This window comes from Crocodylus porosus, unplaced genomic scaffold (assembly GCF_001723895.1).
Source record: "Crocodylus porosus isolate Cpor-Errol unplaced genomic scaffold, CroPor_comp1, whole genome shotgun sequence".
In the NCBI taxonomy this organism is placed as follows: domain Eukaryota; kingdom Metazoa; phylum Chordata; order Crocodylia; family Crocodylidae; genus Crocodylus; species Crocodylus porosus.
In genome coordinates this window covers 27,517,726-27,531,827 of record NW_017728910.1, presented here as the reverse complement: position 1 = coordinate 27,531,827, position 14,102 = coordinate 27,517,726, and the positions used below count along the sequence as shown (strand labels likewise).

Here is a 14,102-nt window from a genome sequence, read left to right as displayed (position 1 = left end):
GAGACCACAAAACATTGAACCCTGCAAGCACGTGAACAGCTACCACAAAGCAACGTCCGGGGGTCGGTCCTCACCTGCTTTTAACTGGCTGTAATGTGCTTGCCATGGCTCAGAGACTGGAGCTCAGTGACTCAGGCCTTTCCACACTCAAGTTTTAATGGGATGGTTGCTAATTGTTAATACAGGATATTTCCTTCAGATGAGCATCTTGCAATCTCGCAGGTGTAAACAGAAGAGAAAGAAAACAGTTTCAGGGATGCTGATTCACACGGATGACTGAATGAATGCTACAGAGGAGAGCCACGCGCATGAGCAGAGGTCAGGAAAACAGACCTTACGATGACAGGCTGAGAGCCATGGGGCTCTTTAGCCTGGAAAAGCGCAGGCTCAGGGGTGATCTGATGGCCACCTACAAGTTTATCAGGGGTGACTACCGGGATCTGGGGGAACGTCTGTTCACCAGAGCGCCCCAAGGGATGACGAGGTCGAACGGTCACAAACTCCTGCAAGACCGCTTCAGGCTGGACATAAGGAAGAATTTCTTTCCTGTCCGAGCCCCCAAGGTCTGGAACAGTCTGCCAGCGGAGGTGGTTCAAGCACCTACATTGAGCACCTTCAAGAGTAAATTGGATGCTTATCTTGCTGGGATCCTATAACCCCAGCTGACTTCCTGCCCTTTGGGCGGGGGGCTGGACTCGATGATCTCCCGAGGTCCCTTCCAGCCCTGATGTCTATGAAATCTATGATCTATGAAGTCCACAAATAAACACCTTGCAGCATTTGAGAAAGCGTGACAGCTTCACACCGTCACGTTGCAGGCAGATGGATGGAAACAGCAGTATCTTGACCTTTCCACTGTACAAAACCCGACAGCATTTTACAGAGAATATGAACTTTTTGCAGAATTTTTGAACCAGCCCATAGGAAGCAAGACTCGAAAGCTTGCAATTAAAGACATTTTTTTGCAAATTTTTTTTTTGCAATAATCTAGTTGGTCTGCCATGAGTCCCAATTCCTTTTTCCTCCTGCAGGCCGCCCAGGCTCTGGGCATGGTGGAGCGTGGCGGGCAGCGGGCAGACAGCCCCAGCTGCTGTGCCAGCCCCCTCCCTCTCCAAGCGAGCAGCATGGGCATGAGTAGGGTGGTCATCATAGAGGACAGTCCAGTTTTCTGCTTCTCTGTTTTTCTCTTCAGGGGACAAGGCTTGGGTGGGACTTGATGGAGGACAGGAGAACGAAGCCAGGTCTGGGCTCGGCGAGCGGGGGCGTCTCTCCATAGCAGGCGGGGGCGAGCGAGCCGCCACGACGGGAGATGCGGGACGTTGCAGGGGTGCGGATGGGGCGCGGTGGGCGAGGGACGGGCGGGGGGTGCGGAGAGCGTCGGGGCGCTCGGAGGAGAAGGCAAGGCTGGCGGCGGGGCGATGCGCTTGCGGGGAAGACGCACAGGTCTGAGCAGGACAGGGCAGAGCAGCAAAGCAGGAAGGAGGGAGAGAAAGTGTCCGGGGAGAAAGAGGAGGAGGGAGATGACAAAAACCAACCGTTGGCACAGCCCTGGGATGGTCTCTAAGGGACAGCGTGGACGGAGCCCAGGTTTGGCAAGAGCTGGGGAAATGCAGCTGGGTGCTTTGTGAACCAGCAGATCTCCTTCCCCTCGAAGTCTTTAGTAACCTGATCCAGGGCTGGGCATCACTGTGCCAGGTAATACTTTCTTCTCCACCTTGAATGGACTCCCGCGCAGTTGGAGGGTGACGGTTTGCCCCTTGCACGGCGGGCAGACTCAGCCCTGCAAGAGTCTCAAATGCCTCTGAATGCAAGGATCTCAGCTACACCATTTATGGTGACGGGGAATTGGGATGGGACTTGCATGCAGGGGTCCCGAGTGCAAGGGAGGCCTGTAGTATCAGCGCTCCTAGCTACAGCACAGGCACTGGGTTATTGCAAGTATTGTGGAGAGACACCTGCAAGGTGCTGGTGGAAAAGAAGCAGGTGGATTCATAGCTGCAGTTTGTGTCTGAACAAACACTTTTAAAATTAAATAGAATAGCACTAAGCACAAAGAACAAAAATCCAGCTTAAGAAAGCAGAAAACAAACCAGGGAAGAAAATGAGTGACTAGAAATGAACAATGTACTGGGAACAATCAAGGTAAAACTATGGGAATTTAGAAACAGGATTGTGTCTTTAATTATTTAAGCAGTGTCCATATACTATAAGGTTGCACATGCCGGGAGGCTGTCACTAAATCACAAAGCAGCTTTCAACATTCATCCACTCTTAGGGGATTTCCTGGTTTGCAAGGCAGAATCTGCTGAACCGCACCGAGTTCTGGTATAAGTACACACCGCTGTTGATTGAAGCACAGCTATAAAACTGCAGGGGACTTAGATGGATTTAAGTGTTGCTGTGGTAGATCAGCTGGACTATGGCAGAGAAAACTGTAGACTCAAGGTAATCCTTCTAAGGTAACTGGATGGCTGGTTCAGAGTAGCCACTACGACGCTTCTCCCTCTGGTAACAAGATCTATTACTGCCTTCTCTGGGTGGCTTTGATATCCGATTTGTCTCATTTTTAATGATGTACCAGTTCAGAGACCGTCTGATCTCTCAGAGCGAACACAAAGGAGCTTATTAGCCAGAAATACTTCTCAAATAATGTTCAAGCTGCCCTTAAAAATAAGTCTCACAGTCAAATAATAGCAATGCCTCCTCTTTGATCCACAGGAGATATTTGGCTACAAAACCCAATGTTCCCGGAAAGCCCTGTGCATTGTTGGGTACATCTTGTCCTGCGGGGTCCTTCTGCTTCTCTTTTACTGGAAACCAGCGTGGGATGTGTGGGCAAACTGCGCTCCGTGTAGTTTGCAAGAAGCGGATCTCGTCCTGCTTCGAACAACAGTAGGTGCACGCACGCTTCGGGGTCTACCTTGGCGCGCACGTCTTGTCACGGCCGCTTAACTTTGAGATATGAAACTGCTTGTCCTGTTTTACCCCTGTGAAAGAGTAATTTCCTTCCATAGCACTGCCAATCTGCTATTGCTTTACACAGAAGCCTAGAAATCCTCTGATCTTTGCTTTATTTCTCTAGGATGAATTTCAAAGATACACCAGAAAGAAGGTGACCTGGATTGACTTGAGCACATTGACACTATCAGTTAGTGATAAACCAGATGGTCTCCTTATTGCTGACAAGGATTCTAGTATAAATAGAGCCATCATGAAGCCAGAGTTAAAAGTAAGTCATTTTTAAGGTTGGAGAGCTGAAGTGGTGATGATAAGGCACAAGATGAGGCAAGTGAAAGGCTCTAAGGGGTCTACAACCTCAGTATCCTTCTGTGACTCCCATGCTAATGGGATATGCCCATCTATTCACACCAAGAGGCCCCATAATATAACAAAGTTAGTTCCTCTTAATGGCATCTGTGCCATTTGATCCTGCAGGTGAGGTGCATCCAGGTGCAGAAGATCCGGTATATTTGGGATATTTCTGCAAAACAGTTCCACAAAGTCGGGTGAGTTTTATCTGCTGGTTGCAGCATTTGTGGTGCCAATAAAGTCCCTTTTATTGGAGAGGGTCTAGTGGAGGGCAACAAAAATGGTTTGGGGGCTGAGACACATGGCTTGTGAGGAGAGGTGGAGAGAAGATGAATACGTGTGTGTGTGTGTGTGTGTGTGTGTGTGTGTGTATATGTATATGTATATAAGGCACGTGCATCCGGAACTGGGAGAACGCCTGTTCACCAGGGCACGCCAAGGGAAGACAAGGCGTGACAGTTACAAACTGGAGGACTGGTTTGGACTGGACACAAGAAAAAACTTCTTTACCACCTGAGTCTCCAGAGTCTGGAATAGACTCCCCCCCACAAGTGGTGCAAGCCCCTACCCTGGATATCTTTAAGAAATGCACGGATGCTTACCTTGCTGGGGTGATCTGACCCCAGCTAACATCCTGCCCCTTGGGCAGGGGGCTGGACCTGATGATCTTGCAAGGTCCCTTCCAGCCTTAATGTCTATGAAATCTGTGAAACTGGGCTTATTTAGCTGGGAGAAGAGAAGACTGAGGGGGACTGAATGGCAGCCTTCACCTCCCTGCCGGGGGGCTGCAAAGAGGAGGGAGCTGGGCTGGTCTCGGTGGGGGCAGATGACAGGACAAGGAGCAATAGGCTCAGGTTGCAGCAAGGGAAGTTGAGGTTGGATATTAAGAAAAACTCTCACTAGGAGGGTAGTAAAGCACTGGAACAGGCTCCCCAGAGAGGTGGAGGAGTCTCCATCCTTGGAGGTTTTGAAGACCCAGATAGACAAAGCCTTGGCTGGGATGATGCAGTTGGGGCTGGTCCTGCTTTGAGTTGGGGTTTGGATTAGATGCAACTTCCTGAGGTCCCTGCAACCTTTGTTTTCTAGGATTCTGTGATTCTTTTAGAACCTCATTACTGAGCTTTCTCATGATTATCCTAGGTCACTGGAGGACAGCAACTCATGTTATGACGTGCATCAGAAGTTTGGAGCTGGGCTGACAAGGGAAGAACAGAATATCAGGTACAGACTCTGTCTCCTCTCCTGCTTGGTCATTATCACAAATGAGCACAAGTGGTTTACCCCAGTTGTGTGTAGTGCACAAATAGCATTGGCAGGTGTGCAAAATGAGTGGAACTTACACTTTATTCTCAGTTGTACTAATGGAAATATTGGGAAACTCCTCTAACTTGCTCTGGACTCAAAATGGGCACCAAGAAATATCAAGAAATGCAGCTCTAGTCAGGGTTTGCACTGGTATGATCACTGGGTCACATTTTCTCCTGTAACAAACCCTTAGTACTACTGCAGCAACTCTCATTTCAGGGAACAGATGGGTTTTTCAGGGTCAGAAAGCAATATTAAGATGGAGGACATTATAGACCGATCAGCATAGACAGTTCCTGTGGAGAAGCAGGCCGCTGCAAAGTTTCTGCTCTTGGCTCTGAACCACGAGCTCTGTGGACACACACGGCCAGTCTGGTAGCAGACATGGAGCGAGGAAGTGTGGCCACTTACTGCTAGGCTGCAAGATTTAGTGCTGCAGCGAAGACCTCCAGATGTGCATGAATGGGACATGAGAAAATTGCGCTCGGTGTACTTTGTCCTCAAAATTGAAGGCTTATTGATAAACTTCCATCCCGTTCAGCCAGGCATCTGTGTTCTTGAGGCTACTTTTTAGATATCAGGTTTACCATTGCTTGAATGCACAGCTGTCTGTGTGACTTTTTAGTTACCCAACAGGCAAGAGCTAGAGGAACCACGAGCAAATCCCTGAACTTTGTTTCTGAGATATCAATCGATTCATGATCTCTTACAGGAGGCTAGTGTGTGGCCCCAATGCCATTGAAATTGAAATCCGCCCTATCTGGAAATTACTTTTTAAAGAGGTGAGCTGCATCCACTTTTTTATGTTTTGTTGTCGCCTGAAGAAAAAGCTCAGTCTTGTCACCTGGGAATTCAACAGTTGTGAAGGATGAAAGGTTTGGCTATCAATCATCTCCTAGCCCCTTTTGGATAGTTTGGCTCCATAAATTCCCCTTGCCATTTAAATCAGAGACAATATATTCAAGTCAGTATCCTAAACTACACTGTAGTCTTGCAGTGTCCTGCTAATTGGTGGTAGGTGTTCAGTTCAAGTGACTATATTTAAATTCTGAGTAAAGGAATTGCAGTGTGCATCTGTTATAATTTAGTAACACACATTCAGGATACAAAGCACTGTCTGAAAGCAGAATTGTTTTAAATGCATGCATAATGAAGTCCACACTCTGCAAGACCTCCTTCTCCAACGTGGGTGTTGAAAAATGAGGGGGAGTGGGGAGCACAGCAGGGACATGTGCTTTTATTTGTGGAGGATGGAGGATGATTTTGGTAAACTGTGAACAGAACCACGTTTGTACACCATGCACTGTCATCTAGCTAGGCAAATGCATTTCTACAATGTACCAAAGTATTTCAAACGGGATAAAGACCACACTACTCTACGCATGAAAAGGATCCAAGCTATTACTTGGTCTGTGCATTTTAATACCCTATATCGAATGCATAAAATACCCTCAGAAAAAAGCATAGAAAGCTGTAACTCTCCTGAAATTGGTTGGGATTGATATCCCACCCTTTTTCAGTGTCCCTGTGAGACGTTGCCCAAGCCAGGGCCCTCAGAAAAGCACTTTATAAATGCACTTTCTTCCCAGGCTGCTGCCCTGTGTCTGAACGTTAATACCTGGGCCCAGAGCAGTTCACTGCAGCACTTCAGTTTCAGTGCATGGGGAAATATCAGGCAGCCAGGTTGTAGCTGTATTGATCTTGAAGAAAAGGCAATCAGGACTTGTAGTAGAGTTGATATCTTTCATTAGTCCAATAAGATTTTTGCAAAATAAATAAATAAAAAAAAAATAAAAAAAAATTTTTGTTCAATTAAAGAAAATTTTTGCAAAAATCTTGTTGGTTTAATAAAAGATATCATCTCTACTATGAATCCTAATTGGGGAAATATCATAATAGGGTGCTCTTGGTGATAGATTGGTCAGGAGAGTGCGGTATTGCCCAAGTATTCATCTTCCTTTAGTTCCCTTTCGTTTGTTTTTAAAGCAACCTGGATAAATATTGCAAAATTATGTTTCAATAATTTCTCTTGGAGGATCTATTTGTCATAAAAATTATTCATTCAGTTCTGGTCTCCATACAGGCAAAACTCTCATTGCCTTCAATGGTTTGGTGATATCAGCACTGTAGGAGAGGGCTTTGCACTTGCTGTTTGATCAGAAATGGTCTGGACAAGTTTCTGAAAAAAGGTTTGCTTAATTTCTGCATCCAGTGATCTGGATGCTAGGACAGCCAAGGTGGCAGCATCAAATGACATGTGCTCAGGTACCCCAGCCATGGACTTTACCAGAACGGTGCAGGTGTAGGCAACGGCAGAATCTGACTTGAGCAATGTGATTTTCCATTACAGGATGATGCTCTGAAGTCCTTGGGTTGCTTAAAGCTGAACAATTAGTATAATGGAGAGGAAAAATAATCAAACCCTCCAGAGTCAGGTCAAATTTAATAGTAATAAATAAATAAATGAAAGTAGGCACCTTTCTATAAAGTTTTCATTTTCTACTAAACTCTGCAGCTTTTGAGGGCTAATTTTAATAGGAACCTATTGGTTTCTTCTCCTTGATTTTCCTTTTCCTTGTAAATATCTAATGAACCATCATAATGCATCAAACCCCAAAGAATGAGGAAAGTTATACTAGCTCAGTTTTTTATCCACATGGAGACATTGCTTCTTGCCTGACACCACTTCTAAGACTGAGAGCGTCTAGTCGGGGACGTGGGCAGCTAGAGACGACCGGTGCAATTCAGATACGTCCTTGCAGCCACCGCGCAGCCACTGGATTGCAACAGCCTGTATTTATAACAAACCTGAGATTGGCCCCTGTCTCAGCCATTTGAATCAAAGTCAGTTCCTTGAACCCTCGTGGGAGAGCATTGGCTTGGAACAAGCATCACCACCCTTTGTTTGTGCTGACAATTTCATTGCATTTACTCAATCATTTTAATTTCCATCCCCCGATTTCTTGTGACTCTGCGGTACCTTTGTGTTTTCAGATTTTGAATCCCTTTTACGTCTTTCAAGCCTTCACCCTGACTCTCTGGATAACCCAGGGTTACGTGGAGTATTCCGTGGCTATCATAATCCTGTCAATCATTTCCATTAGCTTAACGGTGTTTGACCTCAGACAGGTAAGCTGTGCTTATTTATGGTGGTTATTTTCCTAGTTCAGGGAACCATAATACGTTTATTGCTAAGAGACACAGACTTAGGAGCCATTTCTGCACCACGTCCAGCCAGTTATTGGTAGCGTTGGCAATTCCCTAGTGCAGCAGAGATGCAAGTTGCTTTCTTGGCTTTATCACTACCTTACAGGGATAGACTTCAAATCATGAATTCTGGATCGAGCCTGCATTTCTCCAGAGTTCGAGAGGGCTTTGGTCTTGTAGGGAAATTAAAATGAATGGAACGACAGGTGTTAACATAAAAAAGAATATGATAATTGCTTTTAACTCTCAGGCCTGACCTGGGCAGAGTCTCTAAGGGCATGTATACATCAGAGGACCAAGCTCAGGTGAGCAATACAAGACCTGGAGACACTCAGCAGAGAGGAGGGAGTCGCGATCGGTGGGAATCTAGGCACGGCCCCAAAAATAAATGAATACTTTGGCTCAGCTTTCAGTAAGAACAGTGGCAGTGAACATGGGAACAAAGGCAGGATGATGAATAGGAAAGAGGGCTTATAAATTAAATTACCATAACTGAGGTCCGGACGATTTCCACCCCCGAGCGCTGGGGGAATTGGCTGCGGTCATTGCGGGACCCCCGGCACGGCTGTACGAGCACTCGTGGGGCTCTGGTGTGGGGCCGGAGGACTGGAAGAGGCCAACGTGTCCCCCACCTTCAAAAAAGGGATGAAGGAGGAACCGGGAAACTATAGGCCAGTTAGTCTTACCTCGATCCTGGGCAAGCTGTTTGAGGGAGTTATCCTGGCGCATGTCCCCGAGGGGCCGGGGGGAGATGATGCTCAGGGGCAACCAACACGGGTTCATCAGCGGCAGGTCCTGTCAGACCAACCTGGTGCCGTCTACGACCAGGTCACCAAATCCTTGGACGCAGGGGGAGCAGTGGGCATCGTCTTCCTGGACTTTCGGGAGGCCTTCGACACTGTCTCTCACCCTGTTCTCATTAAGAAACTGAGGGCTGTGGTGTCGACCCCCGCACAGTCAGATGTGTCGCCGATTGGCAGGAGGGCCGCACCCAGAGCGGGGTGGTGGACGGGTCGTGTTCGACCCGGAGGGACGTGGGCAGTGGGGTCCCCCAGGGCTCGGTGCTCGGGCCCGCACTGTTCAACATCTTCATCAGGGACTTGGATGAGGGGGTAAAAAGCACCTGCTCAAATCTGCTGATGACACTGAGATGTGGGGGGACGTGGGCACGCTAGAAGGAAGGAATAGGCTGCAATCGGCCCTAACAGGTTACAGGGGTGGGTGGATGAGATTAGGATGCGACTCAACACCGACAAGTGCAAGGTGCTGCACCTGGGGAGGAACAACTGGCACCATACCTACAGGTTAGGGAACTCCCCTCTTGTCAGCGCAGAGGCAGAAAAGGATCTTGGGGTCATCACTGATGCCAGGATGAACAAGGGCCGGCAGTGTGGGGACGCGGTCAGGAAGGCCGACCGCACCTTGGCGTGCATCCACAGATGCATCTCGAGCAGGTCCAGGGAGGTGATCCCCCCCTCTATGCGGCACTGGTCAGGCTGCAGTTGGAGTACTGCGTCCAGGTCTGGGCGCCGCACTTCAGGAGGGATGCGGCCAGCATGGAGAGGGTCCAGAGGAGGCCACTCGCATGGTCGGGGGCAGCAGGGCAGGCCCTACGAGGAGAGCGATGGGACCTGAACCTGTTCAGCCTCCACAAGAGAAGGCCGAGGGGGATCTAGTGGCCTGTTACAACTAGTCAGGGGGGACCAGCAGGCGCTGGGGGAGTCCCTGTTCCCCCGAGCACTGCCAGGAGTGACCAGGAATAACGGTCATGAGCTGGCAGAGGGGAGATTTAGACCAGACAACAGGAGGCGCAATGTCACGGTCAGGGCGGCTAGGGTCTGGACCCAACTTCCAAGAGAAGTGGTGCTGGCTCCTACCCTGGGGGGCTTTAAGAGGAGGCTGGATGAACACCTTGCCAGGGTCTTTTGACCCCAGTACTCTTTCCTGCCATGGCGGGGGGTCGGACTTGAAGATCTGCTCAGGTCTCTTCCGATCCGACCAACTATGAAACGATGAGGTGGTAGCAAAAATGCAAAAGCTTAATATATGCAAATAGGGAAAATCCAGTAATCTCTATCTGAAATGACTAAAGAACGGCAAGTGAATTTGCAAATCTTGCAGCATGGATTTTTAATAGTGACACTGTTGGTAGGCATATTTAATACAGAAGAGGATCGGAGTATCTTACAGGAAGAACAGAAAATCTTTGAGGATGGGAGTGATAGAAGCAGGATTAAATTCACGGATACAAAATGCGCGGCCATGCACTTAGAGTAAGAACAAGAATTACTGCTGTGAACCAGGAGCTCAGCTTGGAGGGACAGAAAAGGGCTCTGGTATAAACCATGGGAAAGCAATAGTCCTTTCCTGGCCAAGCTGGACTGGCACCCGATAGCTCCTGCCACTCCTGCTCCACCCTCTACCTAGGCCAGCAACGGGAGGGAGCGAGGGTTTGCCAGCACTGCCGTGATGGCTAATCATCACATACCTCTGAGTCCTGGTCAACAGACCTTTGGGCTGTGTCTACATGACAGACGCCTTCCCACAACCAAATGTGTACTCCTGTCCCTTTAAGAGACCTGGCTTTTTAATCAGCGTAATCATCTGGGTTATCAGCCTGTAACGAATGTGGAAAGAATGGCCTCTTCAGTTTTCTTGGGCAAGGCTCCTACCTGGGTAGTGTTTTTGGCATGAAGGATGACAGTACTTGGAGCTTCCTGGTACTCTTCCAACTGGTTTGATTTCTGCATAACAACACTTCGAAGAAGTCCACACCTGGGATTATATTTTGCAATTAAAATGACACATGCCCTCTGTGTTCCTGTGCAATGATGTAGACCAGTCAGTGTGTGGCAGTTCACCTCACTGTATAGCTCAGGATATGCAGATTTCTAAAATGGGATTAAACATGACATGTAGAAACCATTAGCTAAGATAAAATGTTGTAAGATCTGGTGTTTGTTTGGTTTGGTTTGGTTTTTGCAATGGTAATCCCGGTAATAAGTGAATAATTATAACTCAAGTTTTATTTCATCCTTCTGGTAAGGATAAATGTGGATCAGCATAGGGAAAACAAAACAAAACAAAAAATCACTGTTAAAAAGGATTGGAAATGTCATTACAAAAAAAGAGAGATAGAGAGAGAGGCTGCATGTTTCCTTACACTGCTGTAAAGCAGGAGATAAATCTATTGAAGTCAACAGATTGACAAAAGGTATAAAGCAGAGGTGAGATCTGCCACATACCATCCAGCCTGCTCCGCCTGTTCACCCAGGCAAATACTCTGAACACATTCCCCTGGTAATGAAAACACAAGCAGTAATGAATCCAACCACTGCTAATGCAATTAAGTTCAATGTCTGAACTGGAAAGCTTATCCCAGTCGCTGAATTGTAATGCATTCCTTAATGCGCGCATGAGTATTTCAACAGTGCATTTGCTTCCTGGTCAACAGCAATCGGTCAAGCTGCACAACCTGGTGGAGGAACACAACCGAGTCCAGGTGAAAGCGTTCACAAAAGATGAAGGTGAGCGATGTCCAGCTCGGCATCCTTCCCCTGTCCTTCTAATCGCGCGAGGGGTCGAACTGCGCTGGGAATTACACCGCTCTCTCTGACTTGTGCGGGAGACTTCTCCGAACTCATAAGCAGATGACCCCCAGCAACCTGTTTCAGGGTGAAGGTCAACTTGGACAAAATAACAGCATAATACAGTGTCCAGGATGCCAGCCGTGGGGCTTTAGAAACCTGGGCTTAGTTTCCCGTTTGGCTACGGTCTGCCTCTGGGACCTCGGGCATTTCTCATGCAGGGTGAATCGCACTCCCTACCTCCAAGGCACTTGTGAGAGCCCGTGCGTTAGAAATTGCAAGGGGCTCAGACGCCAGGGCTGTGAGAGTCATTTAAAACACAAGAACTTCAGGACCTTAAAAAGAAATTTTTTTGCAAGATATCATCTCTACTACGAGTCCAGATTGCTAGGACCTTAGATAGATTTTCTTGTTCAAAACACCTTACAGAAAGTACCTAATTATGCCCCAGAACATCACTTGGAGGTTGGCAGGTAGACAAGCGACTTCTTTTAGTCTTGTCCCAGTCTGCAAGAATGAGTCTGAAAACCATGCAATAGTGCAGAGAAGTTGTTTTGCAAAAGTTTGCCTTAAAACATTTCTAGTGCTCCTCGCTGGGGTATAAGTGAAAGCTCACTTCATTTGGTTTGACCCTAGGTTGCAAAACTCTGGAGTCTCACTTTTTAGTCCCCGGAGACGTTCTTGTTTTAGAAGGAAAGAAGCTTTCTTTGCCATGTGATGCCGTCCTGATCGACGGAGGCTGTATTGTCAATGAAGGCATGCTCACAGGTACAGCCGTGGGTTTGGATTCCCCGTTGTCTCCGTGAAGCTCTCTCCTCTGTTTCTGTCCATCTTTGCAGACACTTCTCTAGCTGTTCTGATTGCAGACCGTGGGTTTGCTATAACTAGAATAAGTCAAAGTCTCCCTGAGAGGGGCTTTGGATCATTTCCCTTGTGTAGCGTAAGCCAGTTTCTTATTAAAAATGAAAACAAGTCTGTTTAATGCCATCTCAGGAAGAGAAAAACACAACCACGGTGCAAATACATTGAATAGATGGAGTTTTTTCTTAATGTGCAGGCAATGACACATGCATGCGGACAGCAGAGGGCAATGTCTCTCACAGACACAAACTAAAGATGAAGTTTGACTCAAGCCTTTAAGGCAGCAACTCTCAGCCAGGGTATAGAGGCACCCTGGGGTGCCAGTAGATCCTTTGCAGGGTGCCCAAAGGTGCAAGGAGAGAAGCAGATAAGTGCAGGCTCAGGCGTGCCCCTGCATGGCCAATCCCCACCCCCAGTGCCCCATCCCTCTGCAAGGCTATAAGCACTGTACTATATACACTCATTTTTGCAATGGGTGCCACTTTGTTCACAGAAGTGATGGAGGTGTCCCTATGAGCGGTGCCCCGAGTCCAAAAAAGGTTGCAAACCGCTGCTTTAGATAGAGAGCTGCTCGGGGGTGTCTGGTGTACCCTGAGGGTACAACCACAGCTACTAATGGTTTTCACTCGGGGTACCATCACTTCTCTGTGTGGGATGGGGCAAATCCACACTGGAGGATGAAGAACAGCAGCAGACAGGGCAGGCAGCAGAGAGCAGAGCAAAAGGGGTGAGAGTAACATTGGGGAGGCGGCTGGGTTTACCCAGCGACGTGCCTGCCAAAAACGTTGGCCCCCACTCTTCTAGCTCCCTTTTAATTATTATTATTTGTTTAAAAGACTTGATGTAGATGGCAAGAACTGGGGGGGTGAAGTAGCTGGAAGCCGCTGAGAAGGGCTGCGCAGCACCCGAGAGATGCTCAAGTGCATTCTCCCCGCGTTTGTCCCAAACGGTCTTTAGGTGAAAGCATTCCCGTCACTAAAACAGCATTGCCCCATGCGGAAAACACGATGCCCTGGAAAACCCACAGTGTGGAGGATTACCGAAGACACGTCCTCTTCTGTGGAACCGAGATCATACAAACCAAGCCGAGCGGCAGAGGGCCAGCGAGAGCGGTGGTGCTGCAGACCGGTAGTTATTTTGCCTTGCACTTTGTGGGTGTATGCATGTGTTGTGTAAGGAGAAGGCATGATGCTAAAGCAATTATTTCTATGTCTATGGCTCATATATCCAGCCCAGGTGAATAGTGCCTAGAAATGATCCCCTCCCGTCTGAAGGCCAAGAAACATGTTGGTGGGTCTCAGGTGGATTCCCAAGGGAAGAGGTTCACATGTCATGGGCCTCTGGCCTCCCTGGGCTGCCCAAAAGGCACCCTTGCAAGAGAAGGCCGGTTTGAATAGAGTTGCACACACCTTTGGCAGACCATCCGTGGGCTTTTGCACATGCACATCTTACCCTGTCTGAATTATACTGGGGTAGCCAAAGAGGCATAACCTTACTTACGCAGACACTGGTGCGAGTCCCAGTGTGCCACATAGCCCTGCATGGAGAGGAGGAGAAAATACCCCTGTACTACATTCACGCTTGAGTTGGACCTGGTGCAACTGCTTCAATAAACCAGACTAGCATTGCTGTACAACAGTCAGTCTCTGAACCAGGCCAGGGTTAGTGCTCAGGTAGCTGGAAAGATGAGAGATTACAAGTTCACTATAGCTGGAGTTTAATTAGATTCATAGATGCTAGGGTTGGAAGGGACCTCAATAGATCATCGAGTCCGACCCCCTGCATAAGCAGGAAAGAGTGCTGGGCCTACATTACCCCAGCTAGATACACATC

General features: G+C 48.0%; 1 protein-coding gene across 1 annotated transcript in view; it reads left to right on the top strand.

Moving 5' to 3' along the window:
• The first annotated feature begins 2,382 nt into the window (after nucleotides 1-2,382).
• Nucleotides 2,383-14,102, top strand: part of ATP13A5 (ATPase 13A5) — a 41,910-nt gene continuing 30,190 nt past the window's right edge. Inside the window, exons 1-10 of the mRNA XM_019532548.1 lie at nucleotides 2,383-2,445; nucleotides 2,719-2,892; nucleotides 3,083-3,229; nucleotides 3,436-3,506; nucleotides 4,450-4,530; nucleotides 5,327-5,396; nucleotides 7,609-7,743; nucleotides 11,276-11,348; nucleotides 12,045-12,176; nucleotides 13,227-13,397. Coding sequence (XP_019388093.1) covers nucleotides 2,383-2,445; nucleotides 2,719-2,892; nucleotides 3,083-3,229; nucleotides 3,436-3,506; nucleotides 4,450-4,530; nucleotides 5,327-5,396; nucleotides 7,609-7,743; nucleotides 11,276-11,348; nucleotides 12,045-12,176; nucleotides 13,227-13,397 — 1,117 coding nt within the window. The remainder of the gene's footprint in view (nucleotides 2,446-2,718; nucleotides 2,893-3,082; nucleotides 3,230-3,435; nucleotides 3,507-4,449; nucleotides 4,531-5,326; nucleotides 5,397-7,608; nucleotides 7,744-11,275; nucleotides 11,349-12,044; nucleotides 12,177-13,226; nucleotides 13,398-14,102) is intronic.